Source organism: Megalops cyprinoides, chromosome 19, assembly GCF_013368585.1.
Source record: "Megalops cyprinoides isolate fMegCyp1 chromosome 19, fMegCyp1.pri, whole genome shotgun sequence".
In the NCBI taxonomy this organism is placed as follows: Eukaryota; Metazoa; Chordata; class Actinopteri; order Elopiformes; family Megalopidae; genus Megalops; species Megalops cyprinoides.
Genome location: NC_050601.1, coordinates 25,744,685 through 25,762,579, shown reverse-complemented (window position 1 = coordinate 25,762,579; position 17,895 = coordinate 25,744,685). Strand labels below are relative to the sequence as shown.

The 17,895-nt window shown below is 44.8% G+C and overlaps 1 protein-coding gene across 1 annotated transcript in view; it reads left to right on the top strand.

The window, feature by feature from the left end:
• The window catches only part of LOC118794045 (myosin-11-like), a 34,437-nt gene that overhangs the window by 7,122 nt on the left and 9,420 nt on the right, over nucleotides 1-17,895 (top strand). The window contains exons 5-28 of the mRNA XM_036552180.1: nucleotides 905-1,004; nucleotides 1,550-1,576; nucleotides 3,504-3,596; nucleotides 3,790-3,853; nucleotides 4,427-4,525; nucleotides 4,688-4,831; nucleotides 5,423-5,518; nucleotides 6,171-6,289; nucleotides 6,922-7,074; nucleotides 7,383-7,556; nucleotides 8,182-8,355; nucleotides 9,053-9,167; nucleotides 9,821-10,014; nucleotides 10,961-11,082; nucleotides 11,710-11,779; nucleotides 12,206-12,366; nucleotides 13,132-13,240; nucleotides 13,826-13,957; nucleotides 14,253-14,459; nucleotides 14,576-14,713; nucleotides 15,137-15,260; nucleotides 15,882-16,053; nucleotides 16,792-17,004; nucleotides 17,490-17,634. Coding sequence (XP_036408073.1) covers nucleotides 905-1,004; nucleotides 1,550-1,576; nucleotides 3,504-3,596; nucleotides 3,790-3,853; nucleotides 4,427-4,525; nucleotides 4,688-4,831; nucleotides 5,423-5,518; nucleotides 6,171-6,289; nucleotides 6,922-7,074; nucleotides 7,383-7,556; nucleotides 8,182-8,355; nucleotides 9,053-9,167; nucleotides 9,821-10,014; nucleotides 10,961-11,082; nucleotides 11,710-11,779; nucleotides 12,206-12,366; nucleotides 13,132-13,240; nucleotides 13,826-13,957; nucleotides 14,253-14,459; nucleotides 14,576-14,713; nucleotides 15,137-15,260; nucleotides 15,882-16,053; nucleotides 16,792-17,004; nucleotides 17,490-17,634 — 3,145 coding nt within the window. The remainder of the gene's footprint in view (nucleotides 1-904; nucleotides 1,005-1,549; nucleotides 1,577-3,503; nucleotides 3,597-3,789; nucleotides 3,854-4,426; nucleotides 4,526-4,687; nucleotides 4,832-5,422; nucleotides 5,519-6,170; nucleotides 6,290-6,921; nucleotides 7,075-7,382; nucleotides 7,557-8,181; nucleotides 8,356-9,052; nucleotides 9,168-9,820; nucleotides 10,015-10,960; nucleotides 11,083-11,709; nucleotides 11,780-12,205; nucleotides 12,367-13,131; nucleotides 13,241-13,825; nucleotides 13,958-14,252; nucleotides 14,460-14,575; nucleotides 14,714-15,136; nucleotides 15,261-15,881; nucleotides 16,054-16,791; nucleotides 17,005-17,489; nucleotides 17,635-17,895) is intronic.

The following is a 17,895-nucleotide window of genomic DNA, read 5'->3' as shown; positions in this document are numbered from 1 at the left end:
CTGCAAAACTATTGTTTGTGGAATACAGAATTAGCATGAAATGTACAAAATGCGCTTCATAGCCCCTTTAAGGGCCAGATTCACGTCACCGTCACCCCAGGAATGATCACGTTTGTGGTCTTGGGTGGGCTGGGTCCAGTGACCCGATTGTTTCAAGGGTGGTCGCTTAGTGCGTCCCCATGCCTACCCTGGCTATAAAAGGGTATTTGACTCTGTGCTGCTCCCCGGAGGAGAGCGTGTCAGAACAGGAGAAACCCAGTGACGTCTGTTAATCACAGCAGCACAGTAACAAGCTTTCAGCCTGACTTCAGATGTCATCAGGGCAAACAAGCAATGGAAGCGTCAAACACGGCTCACTTATATGGTCAAGGTTTTTAAATGTAATTTTGCAGTCTTTTCATTGATTGAGAAGTTATATGCAGAAAGTATTTTAGATAATGATAGACTTTTGTTTTTGCCTTTGCATCGGTAGACAGAAAATGGAAGACTGTATAATACATAAGACTGTGGTGCCCAATAGAAGATTACTATATTACAGCACATGCACTGTGCAGAAGGTCAAAATTGCTTAAAATACAAAATGTGACACTTTAATATGATAGATTTTAGTACATTTGGTATATTTATATCAGCTAATAGCAAAGTTGTTCAGCAGGTTAAGTTGTGACTGAGAGTGTCAGCACAGGTCATCATTGGAGAGCATACAGGGTGCAGTGCTGTGAGGTAATGTGTGGTGTTGAGTGTTAGAGCATGGTGGTGTGCGGTAATGAGTGCTGTTTTGTGATCATGTATGGTAGTGTACAGTAGTGTGTGGTATTGTGATCATGAGTGATGTCATGCGGTAGTGCGTAGTAGTATATGGTAGTGTGTGGTGGTCTGAATGATTGGGGCATCTGTTGTGCAGAGGGGAGTCTGGTGCTGGAAAGACAGAGAACACCAAGAAGGTGATCCAGTACCTGGCCATGGTGGCCTCCTCACACAAGGGCAAGAAGGACACAAGCACAGTGAGTCCCTTCTTTATTAGTTCCCACACATGTGCCTCTTACAGTACCCTCAGATATAGAGCATTAATATGCCCCCCCACACACCTCTTACAATACAGTCCCACATATACCTGACTCGTACAGTATCCTTTACACTTCTCCATTGTTCGTTATTTTCCCATATTCACCCACATGGATGCAAGATTGGTCCTTAGACACATATTGTGACAATATTGTCATTATCAACTTAATGCAAACTGCTTAACCTGATTCATATTGACTTACACATTTATAGCATCCCATGATGCCTTTGTTTACTACAAGAGACAAAACAAGAACATAGTAGTGAACATGTCAGGATGGGCCAAAGATTCGTACATTCATGTGGCCTGTCTTCAACCTGTGTTGGAGAACGACAAGAGCCACAATCAAAACACAACAAAAATAAAAGTGATTGACCAAGAAATTAGTTCATCTAAAAAACCTGATTTCGTTGCTGTCATTTCATTTCTCTTGGCGCATCCAAAACATTAGACTTGATTCAAAAGTATTTTTTTGCATAACAGGATTCAGCCGCATCATCACTCAACAAGGTATGGACACATTTCCATGACCCGTGTCACAGTCATTTATAAACGGTGGTGGACAGCCAGGGTTTGTGGGGTGTGCAGGTGGAGGTGTTTACTTAAGCCATTTGTACCTACCTCTTTCATGCTCTTTGCTTTGCTTTTTTGTGTCATGTTGAGGCCCTGAAAATCTGTGTCCTGACCTCTGACATTTTGAAGCACCAGACAGGATCCTTGAAATGTAGTCTATAGCTTGGCAACTCGTCCAGGCTCCTGCAGGGCCACAGTGCCTTCAGGGCTACTCTACCCTGATCCTGGAGGGCCACAGTTTAGTAGCACAGAAGTCATTCATTTCCACAAAGTAATATTCACTGAGAAAAGGAGGTTTCGTCCGTAAAGTGTGGTGTACATTAGATGTATTTTTAAAAGTAACTTCCCTGGTACAAGTGTTTAGGTTTCTGTGCCTTTATGATAAATTCTCCTTTTCTGAGAGGCACCTACCTAGAGTTGACCTTGGAGGGATGTGATCTAGCAGGTTCTCTGGCTCTCTGTAAATAACTAACTATCTCAGAACTGGGAGGAACAGTGGAACCTGTAATAATGCTGAAAGCTACAGTGCCCCTGATAGAAAACCAGGGGGTCCAGGCCCCTCCTCCAAAGAATGGGGCTCTGTCCAATGCCTGGGGAGCTACTGAGTTTAACTGCTGTCCCATTTCTCCCTCCCTGCAGTCAGGAGCACAGTTTGCCTATGTGAGTAAACTCCAGAATGCTTAGAGATTATTTGCGCGTGTATCACCTGCTGGAGGACAACACTGCATGCCAAAGGCCTCCTGATAACACATGCAAGAAGATGCAATGCTGCCTTGACACATGCAAGAAGAGGCAACACTGCAATATACTACTTATATTGTCTGTGGTGTCTCACTGTCTAATTCATTACCAGTTCTTAAAGATCACCTGATTCTGGTCAATGAGAAAGGATCTGTAGAGCACCATATATCTGACAAGGGAAGGTGTTGTGTTGGGTGTACCATTGACACATACAGAGTCAATGCATTTGACAAGGCAGATATAAACTGTAAAGTCTTGGCATGTCCAAGTAAGCACTTGGGCTGCTCTTGGGTTGTATTTTTTAATAGAACCACCAAGTATCCCTTTGACACAGATAAATTAAACTTGCACACCCACGTGAATTAAATTGTTGTGATGGCCAATCATGCATCTTGCAGTAAAAATGCAATATTGACTGTGTTTCTGTACATAACTAATTTGTGTAACGCTTCCGTTGATACAGCACTGTGCTTCTACAGTAATGTAGTTTTATGCAGTGGTTTCACCCTCTCCATCTTACAGATAGGATTCATCCAGTGATTTTAACCCTTTCACTGTCAGTCTGTCCCTGGCATTGAAAAGACCACAGAACCAAGAGCATATGCATGAGTATGCTTGTCCCCTTCCCCTCAATCAGGGATATCCTGTCCATTCACAGAGCACCCCACTGCCATGTGTGCACATGTGTTTGCACATGCATGCATGTATGTGTGTAAATGTGTGTCTGTTTGTGTGCATGTTCTGTTTTATGTCTCTTGCTGGTACAATGCTGTTTTTCTGTCTTTTTTGCTTCTCTCCTTGGTCTATCAGTGTGCAAAGTGGTCACATATACGTCCTCCTTCCCATAAACTTTTCATCATTGGGGCTACAGATCTTAAATCTTATTTTTTAAAACTGTGTGTTCAAATTATCATTGTTTTTACCAAACAGTTTTCAGTGCAGTTGTTTGTTTGGTAATCTGTCTATGATCTGTCAGTGTGATTTTTTTCTGCATACCTGGTTTTTTATTTAGATTTCCACTTTCGTATATTTGTCCCTTTTTATTGGGTCATTGCGAACTGCGCAAGTTGATATATTTGACTGGATAATAATTTTATCATCCTAACCCATTCCGGTCCTATAGGGGGAGCTGGAGAAGCAGCTCTTGCAGGCTAATCCCATTCTAGAGGCCTTTGGAAATGCCAAGACCATCAAGAACGACAACTCCTCCCGCTTTGTGAGTAAAGGCATTCTTACTTGGTCAGTTGTGGGTTCCATGAATTTTTCATCTTCACCATATCCAAATCTTTTGTTGAATCTATCTGTCTATTCTTTTGATGTTTGTCTGATATCAGCACTGAGTTTTTGTTACCTGTGTGACATCCGATGACTCTTATCCGATGACATCCAATTACTCTGTCTTCCAACAGGGAAAATTCATCCGTATCAACTTTGAAGTGACAGGCTACATCGTGGGAGCCAACATTGACACCTGTATCCTGAAAGTGTGCCTAAATGGAGTTACATAAGCAGCCTAGTCAACTGCCATTTAAAAAGCACCTAGGAGAAAGCCAAACCCAGGGAAAGGTGTTTCATTGGACAACAACAACAGCTGTTGAGGCTGGTACATCCAGGTGTCAGGAGTAACTCAAAACATGGATAAAGTCACAACTAAAAATCATATATGGCCTAACATCCCCCCACTCCCCCTCTTGCCACTTTAGCATCCATAAGCAGCCAAGAAAAGATAAGCAAAAAATGGATTATGTGATCATTGCTACTTTATTATATTGTATGCAGATGCGGCACATATTATAAAATATATAACTATATAATATATTTTTGCAATATATAAAATACATTTATTTAACAATATATGCTTGAATCATGCATATGAAACTGTCAGTAAGTGATATTTTTCAGGTATCTGCAGTGGTTTGTAACATGCAGTGTGTTGAAAATGTACTCCAGAGAAGATGAATTCTGATAACCTTCACACTCATTGCTGCTCCATAAGGTCTTGGTTCCCCACTGCAGTTTCTGTCCTTAACCCTTTCATCCCCGCAGACCTGCTGGAGAAGTCCCGCTGCATCCGACAGGCCAAGATTGAGCGGGCCTTCCACATCTTCTACTACATGGTGGCTGGGGCCAAGGACAAGATGAGAGGTGAAGCCCTGCTCGAGTCCCTCTGTCCCCCTGTGGAACACTTTTTCCTCGAAAGACATCAAGATCAAAACTTTGTGTCCAACCGAGCGCTTTCTGTAGGTTTTGTTTTTGCACAGAAAACCTCATGGTTCTCTGTAATAAACTGTTACTTTTTTTTCGCAGAGGAGCTCCTGCTTGAGAATTTCAGCAGCTACCGTTTCCTGGTGGCGGGACATGTACAGATCCCAGGTCAGCAGGATGACGAGATGTACGAGGAGACGATGGAGGCCATGGACATCATGGGTTTCACTGAAGAGGAGCGGCTAGGTAGGGCAGCATCTTGTGGCTGTGGCTGCCCAGTTGAAAACTCTGTAGGCTTTCAACTCTCATGACCACACAAGGCAAATGTCCAACCCCTTTCATTTTGTCATTGCTTATGGGCGATGACTGGGTGACTATTTGAGGAGGCAATGGGGCTTCTCCTCTGCTTCTACACTAACTCCTCACTGCTCTCCCCTGCTCCCCTGGCTTTATGGGTCTGGCTGGATGTACACGCCATCTTGTCCATTGATGTAAAGTGCCTATGCCTTAACCCCAAATTCTAACCCTCACCAGATTTTCCGAGGCTGCAATGTTTAATGAAGGAAACCTAACATGTTGCTTTAAGCTGTACGTGTGGTTCAGTCGGCTATAGCATACCTGCCGTGAACCACACTCAGCTCCTGCCTTCATTTAAGGTGTTCTGGTGCAGGGCTGAGCCTACAGAGCTATTACCCCTGTGGCCGGATTTCTACTGAGAGTTTGTCCCTGTTGGCCAGTTCTGGCTCTGGCTTCAGCAGGTAGCATTAGAGAGATCTGGATTCTCTGTGACTTACTTGCACCCCTCCACCCACTATCATCTTCCCCACACACCTGCAGGGATCCTGAAGGTGGTCTCCACAGTGCTGCAGCTTGGGAACATTGAGTTTAAGAAGGAGAGGAACCAGGAGCAGGCCACCATGCCCGACAACACAGGTGACAAGAATGCAACCTGCACACGAAGGGGCTCTTGCTGAGGGATGTTTACTGGTATGGGGAACAAAAGCAGCAATGTCCATTGCATTCAATGATGTCTTCCATGCCGAATAGAAAAGAAATCAGTTTAGCACTCACTAACCTGCAGAGCCACGGTAATGTCCCCATTCTACCAACGACCCACAATGCAACACTCAAGGCCATCAGGAATGACAGAGGGATGATGTCTGCCTTCTGTTAAAGATGCAAACATTGCTGTTGCATGTTAATTGATAGCATCCTTTTCTGAAAAACTTTACACAGTGAACGTTTAATGTTCTCATACTGGAGCTGATCTTTTGTTTTGGGTGCTCAGTGTACAGACTATGGATTATATAGAAACAACAGAGGCAAAGATAAAACTCAAGAGAAGCTTGGGTAAAGTTTGGTCAGACACATCAAGTACACACAAACCAGACAGACTACACGAGACCAACCAGGAGCTTTCCCTGAGTTTCTGGTATTCAAAGACTCGCTCTATGCGCCTCAGTAGTTTGAAAGTGGTCAGATCTGCTGCAGCGATAGCAGTGGAGGCCTTTGTGCAATACCGTTTTTTTTTTTTGTGCTCTCCTCTGTGCTTGGTCCTGACAATGACCTCATTGTGACCCTGCAGCGGCGCAGAAAGTGTGCCACCTACAGGGCATTAACGTGACGGACTTCACCAGGGCCATTCTGACCCCGCGCATCAAGGTGGGCCGTGAGGTGGTGCAGAAGGCCCAGACCAAGGAGCAGGTACAGCACAAACCAGTCAAAACCTTTTATTTATACATTCATATTTCCGAAGAACACATAGGGATACATACAGCAGTTCATCAAAGCATATCAGCAGTTAATCCAATTATTAATGTTTATTATCATTTATTTTGAACATTTATTTATCAGCACAATCTTGCAATAGTTTTTTGAAGTACCTTGTAATAATTTATATTAAAAGTCAAACCTGGGGAAAGTAACTGGTTGGACATACTGTACTTTGACAGGCACACTAATCTATACCATCTACACCAAGCATACATCACACAGTGTTTGATACTGTAAGAGACTAAGTTTTTTTAATGTTCAAAGAGGCATATAAAATGATCACCTCTGAAATTTACGTGATGTAAAAATTGTCTTTCTCTTTGAGGTGACAAATGAACAGATTTGTTAGGTATTTATCAAAATGAGTTAGGCATATAACATCTTTATTATTTTAATATTTGGGATGTCATCCTTCCTTGCTGAATTTGACAGGAAGTAAGATGAGACTACTTGATGTAAAATTATTCTTGAATGACACATGAAAGGTCACAAATGATTGTGAAAGCTTTCCCTACTGAAAAAAGAATAAAAACAGTGACCATGCTCCCTCTCTCTCCCTGTAGGCAGACTTTGCGATAGAGGCCCTGGCCAAAGCCATGTACGAGCGCCTGTTCCGCTGGATCCTGGCCCGTGTCAATAAGGCACTGGACAAGACCAAACGCCAGGGTGCCTCCTTCCTGGGCATCCTCGACATCGCCGGCTTTGAGATCTTTGAGGTGGGAGCCCGTTCTACCACCACACAGAACCGAAACTAGCCCCCACTGAACTGAAGCACTTTGCCTGCCCTGCTGACATCTTTTTTTCTTGGAAATAGCTTAAAATGTTTAAATCCTGTATTTTGTGATGTCTAGAGAACGATTTGGCAATGTCAAAATCTTGAGATGTGTGTTTTGTAATAACCAGATAAACTCCATAATGATAGCAATATTACCTTATGATGGCTGGAAGGAGTCCCCATAGCCTTGAGAGGAGTGGGTGGGTATGTTTTTGTGGCATGTCAGCTCACGGCTGCGGTCTCCTACAGGACAACTCCTTCGAGCAGCTGTGCATCAACTACACCAACGAGAGGCTGCAGCAGCTCTTCAACCACACCATGTTCATCATGGAGCAGGAGGAATACCAGAGGGAAGGCATCGAGTGGAACTTCATTGACTTTGGCCTGGACCTGCAGCCCTGCATCGAGCTCATCGAGAGGCCGGTCCGTCCATCCATCTCCCTGACTCCGCCTTTCTCCCAGTTCCTCTCCCTGTCTCCGCCTTTCTCCCAATCTGCCCGTCTACTTCCTATTCTTAGTTTTAAAGAAGGCATCAGGCATGAGGTTTTTAGATAATCTCTATGTAAACCTGGTTAATCACTTTCTTCCAAAGCAGCGTTAAGCTCTTACACATCACTAAACTCTCTGTTGTTAGGAATATCTCTGCCTTCCCTGTCTCTGTACCAAACATCTACCTTTGCTTTAACTTTTGCTCCCATATGGACAAATGCAATTCTGTATGTATTATAAAAATGTCCGTGAATCAGATTCTTTTAATTTGTGGACTTTATCCAGCATGCCATATGTAGCTCACATTTTCTGAAGTGGCTCCGGTTCAGACCCGTGCTTAAGAGCCCAGTAGCAGGTCCCATCTGAGAACACAACCTGCCACCTTTAGGCTAAAAATCCAGTTGAGCAGCTGGAGCAGCCTATACATAAACTAGCATAGCGGGGCCAATGATGCCATTGGGTGTCAGTAGTGAAACTACCTCATTCTTGCAGGGTAAGAACCTCTGCCCCCACCCCCATGCCGGTGTGTCTGACTCAGGCTTGTTCTCCCCCTTTGCAGAACAACCCCCCAGGCATCCTGGCCCTGCTGGATGAGGAGTGCTGGTTCCCCAAGGCCACAGACGTCTCCTTTGTGGAAAAGCTGATGAACACGCAAGCCAACCACCCCAAGTTCTCCAAGCCGAAGCAGCTGAAGAGCAAGACGGAGTTCTCTGTACAGCACTACGCTGGCAGGGTGCGGATGCGCCGGCCCACACCACACTAAAGATGGCACTGCATTACCTAGCTATGCTGTAGATTTAAATGATAGCATGTCCATATATGCTGTTTCTGTCCATTATCAAAATTTAAAGCATTAGAGCTCTTGAACTAATAAAAGGAGCCTAGACAAGGCTAATGTATTGAGTTTTACACATTCAAATTACATGAAGACAAAAAGACATACGCAATTCTCTCAGCTTTTGAGTACCAAAAAAGTGTGTAACGGGTGAGCAGGAGGTATCCAGTAGCAGAGATCACACAGTAGCACAGATGGGTTGTAAAAAAACAAAGAAATTTTAACTGGAGAACTGAAAACATCAGGCTTTTCACACAGAACAGAACTGCACAAGACTGAGCAGCAAACCAACCAACAGGCAGGGTTCATATAGAGCACCAAACAAAAGAGACTAACTACACACAGGTGCAAACGATTAACTAGATTAGGCAGAGCACAAACAGGAAGACAGGACATCTGGTGGAATTTAGGGGAAGCAGCAAGCAACATGATCAGGCTGTTACGAGGACGCCTGCTGGTTGTTGCGGGATGCAGTCTTTGAAACCCTGACAAAGTGTGTGAGATGATTTGCTAAGGCAACTAAATCACTGATAATTTTACAGAAAGCAGCCCCGATAGCCCAATTGCCCTTAAGTGTATTGGGTTTCTGCTGCAGGTGGACTACAACGCCTCCAACTGGCTGACCAAGAACATGGACCCGCTCAACGATAATGTCACACAGCTGCTCAACAACTCCTCCAGCAACTTTATACAGGAGCTCTGGAAAGACAGTAAGAGGCTGTGCCCCTAGGGCAACACGGAGAGGAAATGAATCTTGAAGAACAAGGTCCTTATCTCGAATGAGAGACTTTATGTTTGGAGGAAGAGAGAACCTTTTTCACTTGTTCCTTGTCCTCATTCAGTCTCGTTCTGAATCAGTCTCAGTCCTCAGTCCTCAGTCTTCAATTCTCAATCCTCAATACGCAATACTTTTTCTCTTGGGATTTCATTTCCCACAGACATGCAGTCATTCCCTCAAGATAAATATTGTTTGAACACCACAGCATTCAATGTAAAAACTAAATGTTACCTTGCAAATAACTCACAGAGGGGTTCCGATTTCCATATACGAGGCTATTAGAAATGGCTTTGGTGGTGGTTGTGTTGCGTTACTGCCCCCTTTCACTGTAAACTACTTTAATATGTTATAAAACTGTTTATTATTATTATTATTATTATTATTATACAGTTTTAAATGTATACATCAAGGCATGTAGGTAAGTATTTACAATGTGAGCAGTGGCTGTGTAGACAAGTACAGGAATTATGTAGGTTGAGCAGAGATAATACAGAGACAGGGTGTGGTTGAACCCCTTGTCCTTGTGGTTTAGCTCTGGTTGGCAGTGGTAATAGAGACTGTGACTGGCTCTCTAACCCCCTGCAGCGGACCGTGTGGTGGGCCTGGACACGATTGCCAAGATGTCGGACAGCTCCATGCCCAGCGCCTCCAAGTCCAAGAAGGGCATGTTCCGCACCGTGGGCCAGCTCTACAAGGAGTCCCTGACCAAGCTGATGACCACCCTGCACAACACACAGCCCAACTTTGTGCGCTGCATCATCCCCAACCATGAGAAGAGGGTATGTGCTCTCTCTATAACTACACAGCGTGTGTTTTAACATACAAATGAGAGCAGGGTGTGCATTCTCTCATTTAACACAACTGGCAGTGTGGTCTGAGTGAGTCCTGATATATGTTTAACACACACACATACACACACACGCACACAGACATTTACAAGCATGAATGCATACACTCGTGTATATACATATGTGGCAGCCAGCATGCTACAACCAGAGGTGGCAGAAATTGTTTCACAAACTATGCCAATTTAAATAAGGATCCAGCCATCAGCAGCTGATTTTACTGCATCTAATGTGGTTGCTCTGTCTTTGTGCACCTCACCTGGAATCATTTAAAATTGAACAGGAAAAGATACAATTTTAAATTAAAAAGCCACAATCTGGTTTCTTTGTTAAGATAATAACAATAACTGAATGTAACCCAGTGTCATTACTACGGTCAAAACAGTTTCATATGAAGTGCACAAATTAAATGCCACCACAATAAGACATGGTTAATCAAGAAAGGAATCAACTGCCGAAGGGTGATTCTATTAAAACTGGCTGCTAACTTGTTAATCACAACAAACAGGTTCAGGAGCATTATTGGATTGAAGGTAATTGGCTGCCTCCCCTGTTATTACCTCTTTGGCTGATGCTGCTGAATGGTACGAGTGTAATATTACCTCACTATGCTTTAAAAGTGGTTGTTCCCAACAGAGTGACCTTTTATGTTCTTATGGTTTGCACTGGTGCACGCAACCCTTTTTATTCATAATTGCTGAGGTAATGCTGCATTCTTGTGTGTGTGTGTTATTCTGGTTCTGGGTCAAACCTCTTTCCATCATGTGGTTTCAAACAATTCTGACATATTTAATTACGATAATGTTCCTGCAGTACTACCAAAATAAGGTGCCTGTTTGTAATGCATGGAACTGAGCCAAAAAAATTACTCTGCCTCCAGGCTGGGAAGATGGACGCCAACCTGGTTCTGGAGCAGCTGAGGTGTAACGGGGTGCTGGAGGGCATCCGAATCTGCCGACAGGGCTTCCCCAACCGCATCGTCTTCCAGGAGTTCCGCCAGCGGTGAGCATCCTCCCCGCCCCCCCCGGCCCACCAGCCCACCAGCCCACCAGCCTTCATTCCCAGCTGATGACCATGTGCCATGTGGTCATCTATGTAACCTGTGTAATATAGGTAACACTTGTAACCTATGTAAATCACTCTGACTAAGAGTGTCTGCTAGATGACAGTAATGTAATGTGCCATTATGGAGTGGAGTTACCAGTGGAGTTACCACTAGGGGAGGCAGAGAGCCTGATTGATGCAGTTGTTACCTAAAAAAGGCAAAAATAGGTTTGGCACAATTTGCAGTAAAAGGACAGCTTTAGCCTTGTCCAGCTTGTGCTCTCTCATTGGTAAGGTCCAAAGAGCAAAGTGAGTCTTCAGGAGAGCTGATGCATCAAACACCTACATCCAGTATGACAAAAATATTGGACAGTGAGGTTTGGTGAGCCCCAAAATCACAGTATTTCACTTCGGAGAGCAAAGTCTTATGATTTAACAAATCAGTGATTGATATCATGCATGAGCTCCACCCCTAACAGACTTCATAAAGCCCTGCTCCACTGTCAGGGTGCGTGGTGAGATGCCCGTGTATTTGGTGGAGTCACCTGCATGATTTAAATTCTCTCTGCTCTGTCTTGTACACAGCTATGAAATCTTGGCTGCCAGTGCCATTCCCAAAGGCTTCATGGATGGCAAGCAGGCCTGCTGCCAGATGGTGAGGCTGATCACTCTACCCTCTTGCTGCATTCTTCAGTCACAGGAAAAGGTTGTACAACTGAATTAGTTTTAGAGCTGCAGGGACCACCCTGCTCCTCCTCCCAGTGCTACAGCAATGAAAGGAAATCCCTGCAAAAGAGCTGCACTTTTCAGAGCAAATAAAACATCACAAAACATAAAATTCAAACAGCAAGCAGTATATCTCGAACATATGATGAAATATACTGCATTCATGAGTTAAGGCATCCTTTTCTGCCACTTTCATGTTATTTCATACAATATTTCAGCAACGGCCTATATGCGTATGTTATATTTTTCAATATGGCTTATATTTGTATTAGATGATGTGTTCCCTGGATTTTATACTGGACCCTGTCGTGTTGTCATAAGGCCACAGATCCTCTCTTTGTCCCGCACACTATAGATCAAGCATCTGGATTTGGACCCCAACCTGTACCGGATCGGCCAAAGCAAGGTCTTCTTCCGCACTGGGGTCCTAGCCCACCTGGAGGAGGAGCGTGACCTCAAGATCACCGTGGTCATCATTGCGTTTCAGTCCCAGGCACGAGGCTTCCTGGCCAGAAAGTGAGATTTCCTCCTCTTCTTAAAAGGGGTTAGATTAAAAGGTGGCATGGCGCTTGGAAGAGGAGCAAGAAAAGTATATGACCAGCCTGGCCAATCATGGTTTGGGAAGGCTGCAAACCAGTAGTTTATGTTTTTTTTTTTTTAAACTCTGGAACACTTAACTGCTCGATTCAGCTATTCACTGATTGAATTTAACATATAAACCAAGCCCCCTGGCTCAGAGATAGTGGCCATTTAAAGAACACATGGAAAACAAAAGAACACTGTACAGCACTACTGACTGACAAAGGGCCAAAATTATTAAATGTTATGAATGAACTTCATTTATTTGGCCTGGTCATCATTCAGTGTAGTAAGCAATAAACAGGAGAAGTCGATAATGTACCTTCATATGAGCATTTCTCTGAATGTGGTAATTCGTTTTGCAAGTAATCAGCTGTGCCAACAGAGATAAGGCTCAAACCTTAGTGGAATTTTATAAACTGCTTATGATTTATCTTATTTTATCATTGAGCATTTTAAAGTAATTGGAGTAGTAAGTGGAATAATCTGCAAGTATTTAACAATGAACCGCAGTTAAAGTGTTTAGTTGACTGTGCCAAACAGCAACCTTTGAAAAGATAATTTATTGATGCTTATGTCATGCCCAACCAGAGGCTTCCACAGAATTTTATTTATACTATTAGACTTGTCCCCTGCCTTGTAGGGTAAGTGCTGTGGTCTTGGTTACCCAGAATTCCTTTCTCTTCCTGCATGCCTGCACAGGGCCTTTGCCAAGAGGCAGCAGCAGCTGACCGCCATGAAAGTGATCCAGAGGAACTGCGCCGCCTACCTCAAACTGCGCAACTGGCAGTGGTGGAGACTCTTCACCAAGGTGAGAGAGATCCTTCCACAGGTTATTACTGTACTGTACTTTTTATTCTGTGAGGAACAGCGATGGAATGATAAGAAATGGATTAGACCCCCGGGCTCTGCACATGAGCTTTTCATGGGTTTGAAAACTCAACTGTTGAACATTGAGTCAAACACCTTAGCTGTCATAGAAAAAAAGCTTTGTTGATGTATTACACCAGTTATTAGAGAGTATGTAGGATGTGAAGTTCTGTGCTGTGGTGGGGGGTGTGGGTGATAACTATATACTGATGTTTGTGGGTATTTTCACAAAGTTGTCAGATTTTTTCCCCACAAGGAACAACAATGCCTAGGCCACAGGGATTCTATGGGTGCAAGTGATGTGTCAGTGGGGCATTCTCCTGTCCATTGAACCCTATGAGGGAGTTACACACGTCACTGCAAACACTCTACAAAGTTTGACTTGCTGTTACCTCATTTGCCTGAATCAAAGAAGGATGATGAGAAGGATGTCTGTGAATATAATAAATAAAGCAGTGTTAAGGGATGTTTTCATCTCGGTTTTTGTGTAGGGTAGTTTTCATTTAGCTGTTTGATTTAATTTCAGGTGAAGCCGCTGCTGCAGGTGACCCGACAGGAAGAGGAAATGAGCCAGAAGGAGGAGGAGCTCCAGAAAGCCAGAGAACTGGCACAGAAGTCTGAATCTGAGCTAAAGGAGATCACCCAGAAGCACACACAGGTGAGGCGGCCAGGTGGCTGTGCCAGCAGTCTGTACACTTTAGTGTGTCTCTGTGTGTGCGTGTCATATATTTAATCATCTCGCTTTCACTCTCTCCCCCTCAATGTCCCTCTCCATCTCCCTCTCACTCTCTTTGTCCCACTCAATCACTCTATCCTTCACTCACTCTCAATCTCCTCACTCTCCCTCCCACTCTCCCTCTCCCTTCCTCTGTTTACTTCCCTCTTACACTGTCAAATTTAAATGCCTTCCCTTCCTCACCCTCTACCTCGCTGTCTCTCTCCCTCTCTCTCAGCTGGTGGAGGAGAGGAACCAGCTCCAGGAGAAGCTGCAGGCAGAGACAGAGCTGTACGCAGAGGCGGAGGAGATGCGCGTGCGCCTGGAGGCCAAGAAACAGGAGCTGGAGGAGATCCTCCATGAGATGGAGGCGCGTCTGGAGGAGGAGGAGGAGCGTGGCCAGGTCATACAGGATGAGAAGAAAAAGATGCAGCAGCAGATCCAGGTGGGCCATTTCCACCAACACTGAAGCAAATGCATTCATCTATCTCTAAAAGGCAGGGGGACACACCTTTGCATTATGAAATTTAAATACTGGCACTGCAAACTCGTCCTACTCAGGAGCTGGAGGAGCACCTGGTGGAAGAGGAAGACGCCCGTCAGAGGCTCCAGCTGGAGAAGGTCGCAGCTGATGGCAAGATCAAGAAACTGGAGGATGACATCCTGGTGATGGAGGACCAGAACAGCAAGCTGCTGAAGGCAAGTCTAGAAGCCAGTAGTGGGGCTCCAACTGTTGACAGAAATAAGGAAGGGAATATAGAGAGGGAAGTGGGAGGAGCTCTGACCAACCATATACAGAGAAATGGGGGGAGCCCTAACTATAGAGGGGGAAAATGGGAGGGACCCAAACTGTAGAAGGAAAAGTGGGAGGGGAACTGATTATCCACATAAAAGTGGGAGAGTCACTATCTATAGAGAGACATGGGAGGGGCTCTTACTGTCAACTGAGAACTAGGAGGGGCCCGTACTGTAGAGGAAAAAGTGGGAGGGACTCAGACTATAGAAGGAGAAGTGGGAGCAGCCCTGACTATAGAGAGATCTTGTTGTGAAGAGTGAACAGTGAAGGAAAAATAAGTTGGTGGATGACAAAGGCCATGTCTTAAATTTTGCTGTTAAACTCAGGAGAGAAAATTAATGGAGGAGCGGATAGCAGACATAAGCTCCAACCTGGCTGAGGAAGAGGAGAAATCCAAGAACCTGACCAAGCTGAAGAACAAACACGAGTCAATGATATCCGACCTGGAGGGTCTGTAAAGAGCTTTCCCATTCCCTTTACAGCCTCAAGTTCATTAACATTCAGCTAACATTGTGCCCGTCACTTACTATGTCTCTGTCACTCGCGAATGCACTACAATACAACATGGTTTCTATACTGTAAATGGATACAAGAAAGTGAAAGGACACTGAGTCCTCTTTTAAAGAAGTCCTTATATGCAGCAGCCTGACAGTGTATGAAACTATAATTAAAATTCAAAATGTTCTTTCAAAAAAGATTTGGAAAAGAAGTTCAAGGACATTTTATACAAGTCAAAACTGGAAGCATAATTAACATTCAGATGATTTAATATGGAGAGGGAACTCAAGAGTAACATTTAGTTGAAAAAATCAGGACAATTATTAGGTTATTAGGAATACTCAGAATCCAAGTACGCAGGGGGTATTAAAAGATTTTGTAGCAACGGATTAGATTGCAGAGAGACATCTTTGCTACAGTGAGAGACGATTGCCTAATTGGACATCTTCTTTTAGCCTGAGCACTTGGGTGTTATAAACCAACTCACGACCTCTGCGTCATTATTCAGCTTTTTTTAAATGGCTATGCAGTAAGTCAGTCGGACCCGTCTGATTGGAGCACCTGTCTGTGTAGTGCGGCTGAAGAAGGAGGAGAAGAGCCGGCAGGACCTGGACAAGGCCAAGCGCAAGCTGGAGGCCGAGACCGCCGACCTCCAGGAGCAGATGGCTGACCTGCTGGCCCAGATCGAAGAGTTGAAGGCGCAGCTGGCCAAGAAGGAGGAGGAGCTACAGGTTGCTGCTGTGAGGTATGTCTCCACCCACTCCCTGACCCCACCCACCCCAACCCCACACAGGACCACTGCTGCCACCTCTAGGGCTTCTTGCTTTCTAACTGTGCAGCAACAGAGCTCCTATTCTGAGAATGCTGAGAACTCAGGACACCAGGAGCTGTTTTCTGGAAACCCATCTACAGTTTACCTCACTATTATCATGTAATATGAAAATCCCCTTCGAGCTTAGAATTCTTATCAGGTTTTCTGTGAAAAGGGGTCAAGTAGTGTTTGGCAGTGAGCCTTGGGGGAAGTGTTTGGTGGGACACACAAAGCCAGTGGTGACCCAGTGGACCTCACGTGGTTGCTCTTTAAATGCTTGGCACATCTGACCGAAACACATTCCCTGCGTTTTAGCGCAACTCAGTGAGACTGTGCTTTCTGCATTATGTGCTGGTTTGTTTAAGGCTTTTTAGCCACTGTTTTGGACAGCTAAGGTCTGCTGTTAAAGAGGTCAGGTGATAAACGCTAGGTGGCAAGGACAGAATTATCAGTGTGAAGTCTGTATAAGGGAGTGTAATACCTTGATTCTATAGCAAAATGTTATCAGCTAAGATGAAGGAAGTGGTCCATAGAAAAGATATTGTTCCCCTCTCGCTGACTCACCAACTCTGACCAAGTTAGCAGCTACAGCAGTAAGGCCATTTAACCAGTGGACAGAGCTGTGGGCAGCACTTTCCTGCAGAAGTACAATATGAGTCCCATGCCTTGCAGGATCGAGGACGAAACAGCGCAGAAGAACCAGGCCCTGAAGAGGGTCCGTGAGCTGGAGGGGCTGCTCTCTGAGCTGCAGGACGATCTGGAGGCTGAGCGCAGCGCCCGTGGCAAGGCTGAGAAGGCCAGGCGCGACCTGGGGGAGGAGCTGGAGGCGCTCAAATCTGAGCTGGAGGACACACTGGACACCACGGCTGCCCAACAGGAGCTCCGGTGAGAACTTGCCTGGAACCACCTGGTTTCAGCAGGAGGCTGCATGCAAGATCCAGTCCCAAGTGGGGTTGTTCTGTTTAGATCCTTAAGTGTGAAATCCAATTTCAGCTTAGACCCGCTGGCACTGCCTCTCTAACTCCCCCTGGTGGCAGTGTGCAGAAGTGGCGAGGGAAGTGCGCCTCTGACCTGATATGCATTTCAACCCTTACGATTCTTAACCAGATCTTACTGTACAGTGTAAGAGTAAATGAATATAATTTAAATGTAAGATATATATATATAATATATATCTTACATTTAAATATAATATAATTAAATGTAAGATATAGGGGGTAAAATGAAGTAGTAACAATAAAAAGTAGTAACAGTAAACAGCATATTTGGTTAGCCTGATGATTCAAATCAGCAAGGGAGCAGGCTCAGAGAGAGAGAGAGAGAGACGTTGTATATGTTTGATGGGACATCTCCCCTCCTCCCCCTCGCAGGGCGAAACGGGAACAGGAGGTGGCCCTGCTGAAGCGCGCGCTGGAGGACGAGGGCCGCTGCCACGAGGCGCAGGTGCAGGAGATGCGGCAGAAGCACGCACAGGTCGTGGAGGAGCTCAGCGAGCAGCTGGAGCAGTCCAAACGGGTACGCCCCCGTCACTAAGGGAACGTCTGCAGTCTGCCAATCCCAGAGTGGCTCACAAAGCAAGGCCATTAAAGGGCATCTAATAAAGTCACTTTAACAACAATACATGCAGAAGTGTGCAGGAGTGAACACAGTGTCAGTCCATTACACACTGCTGTAATGACCAGTGCAAAATTGTGAACACAGAGGTGCTACAATGAATTTAAAGAAATGCAAATGTCCCAACATACAATGACAGCTCCTTCACAGCATGCTGTACTG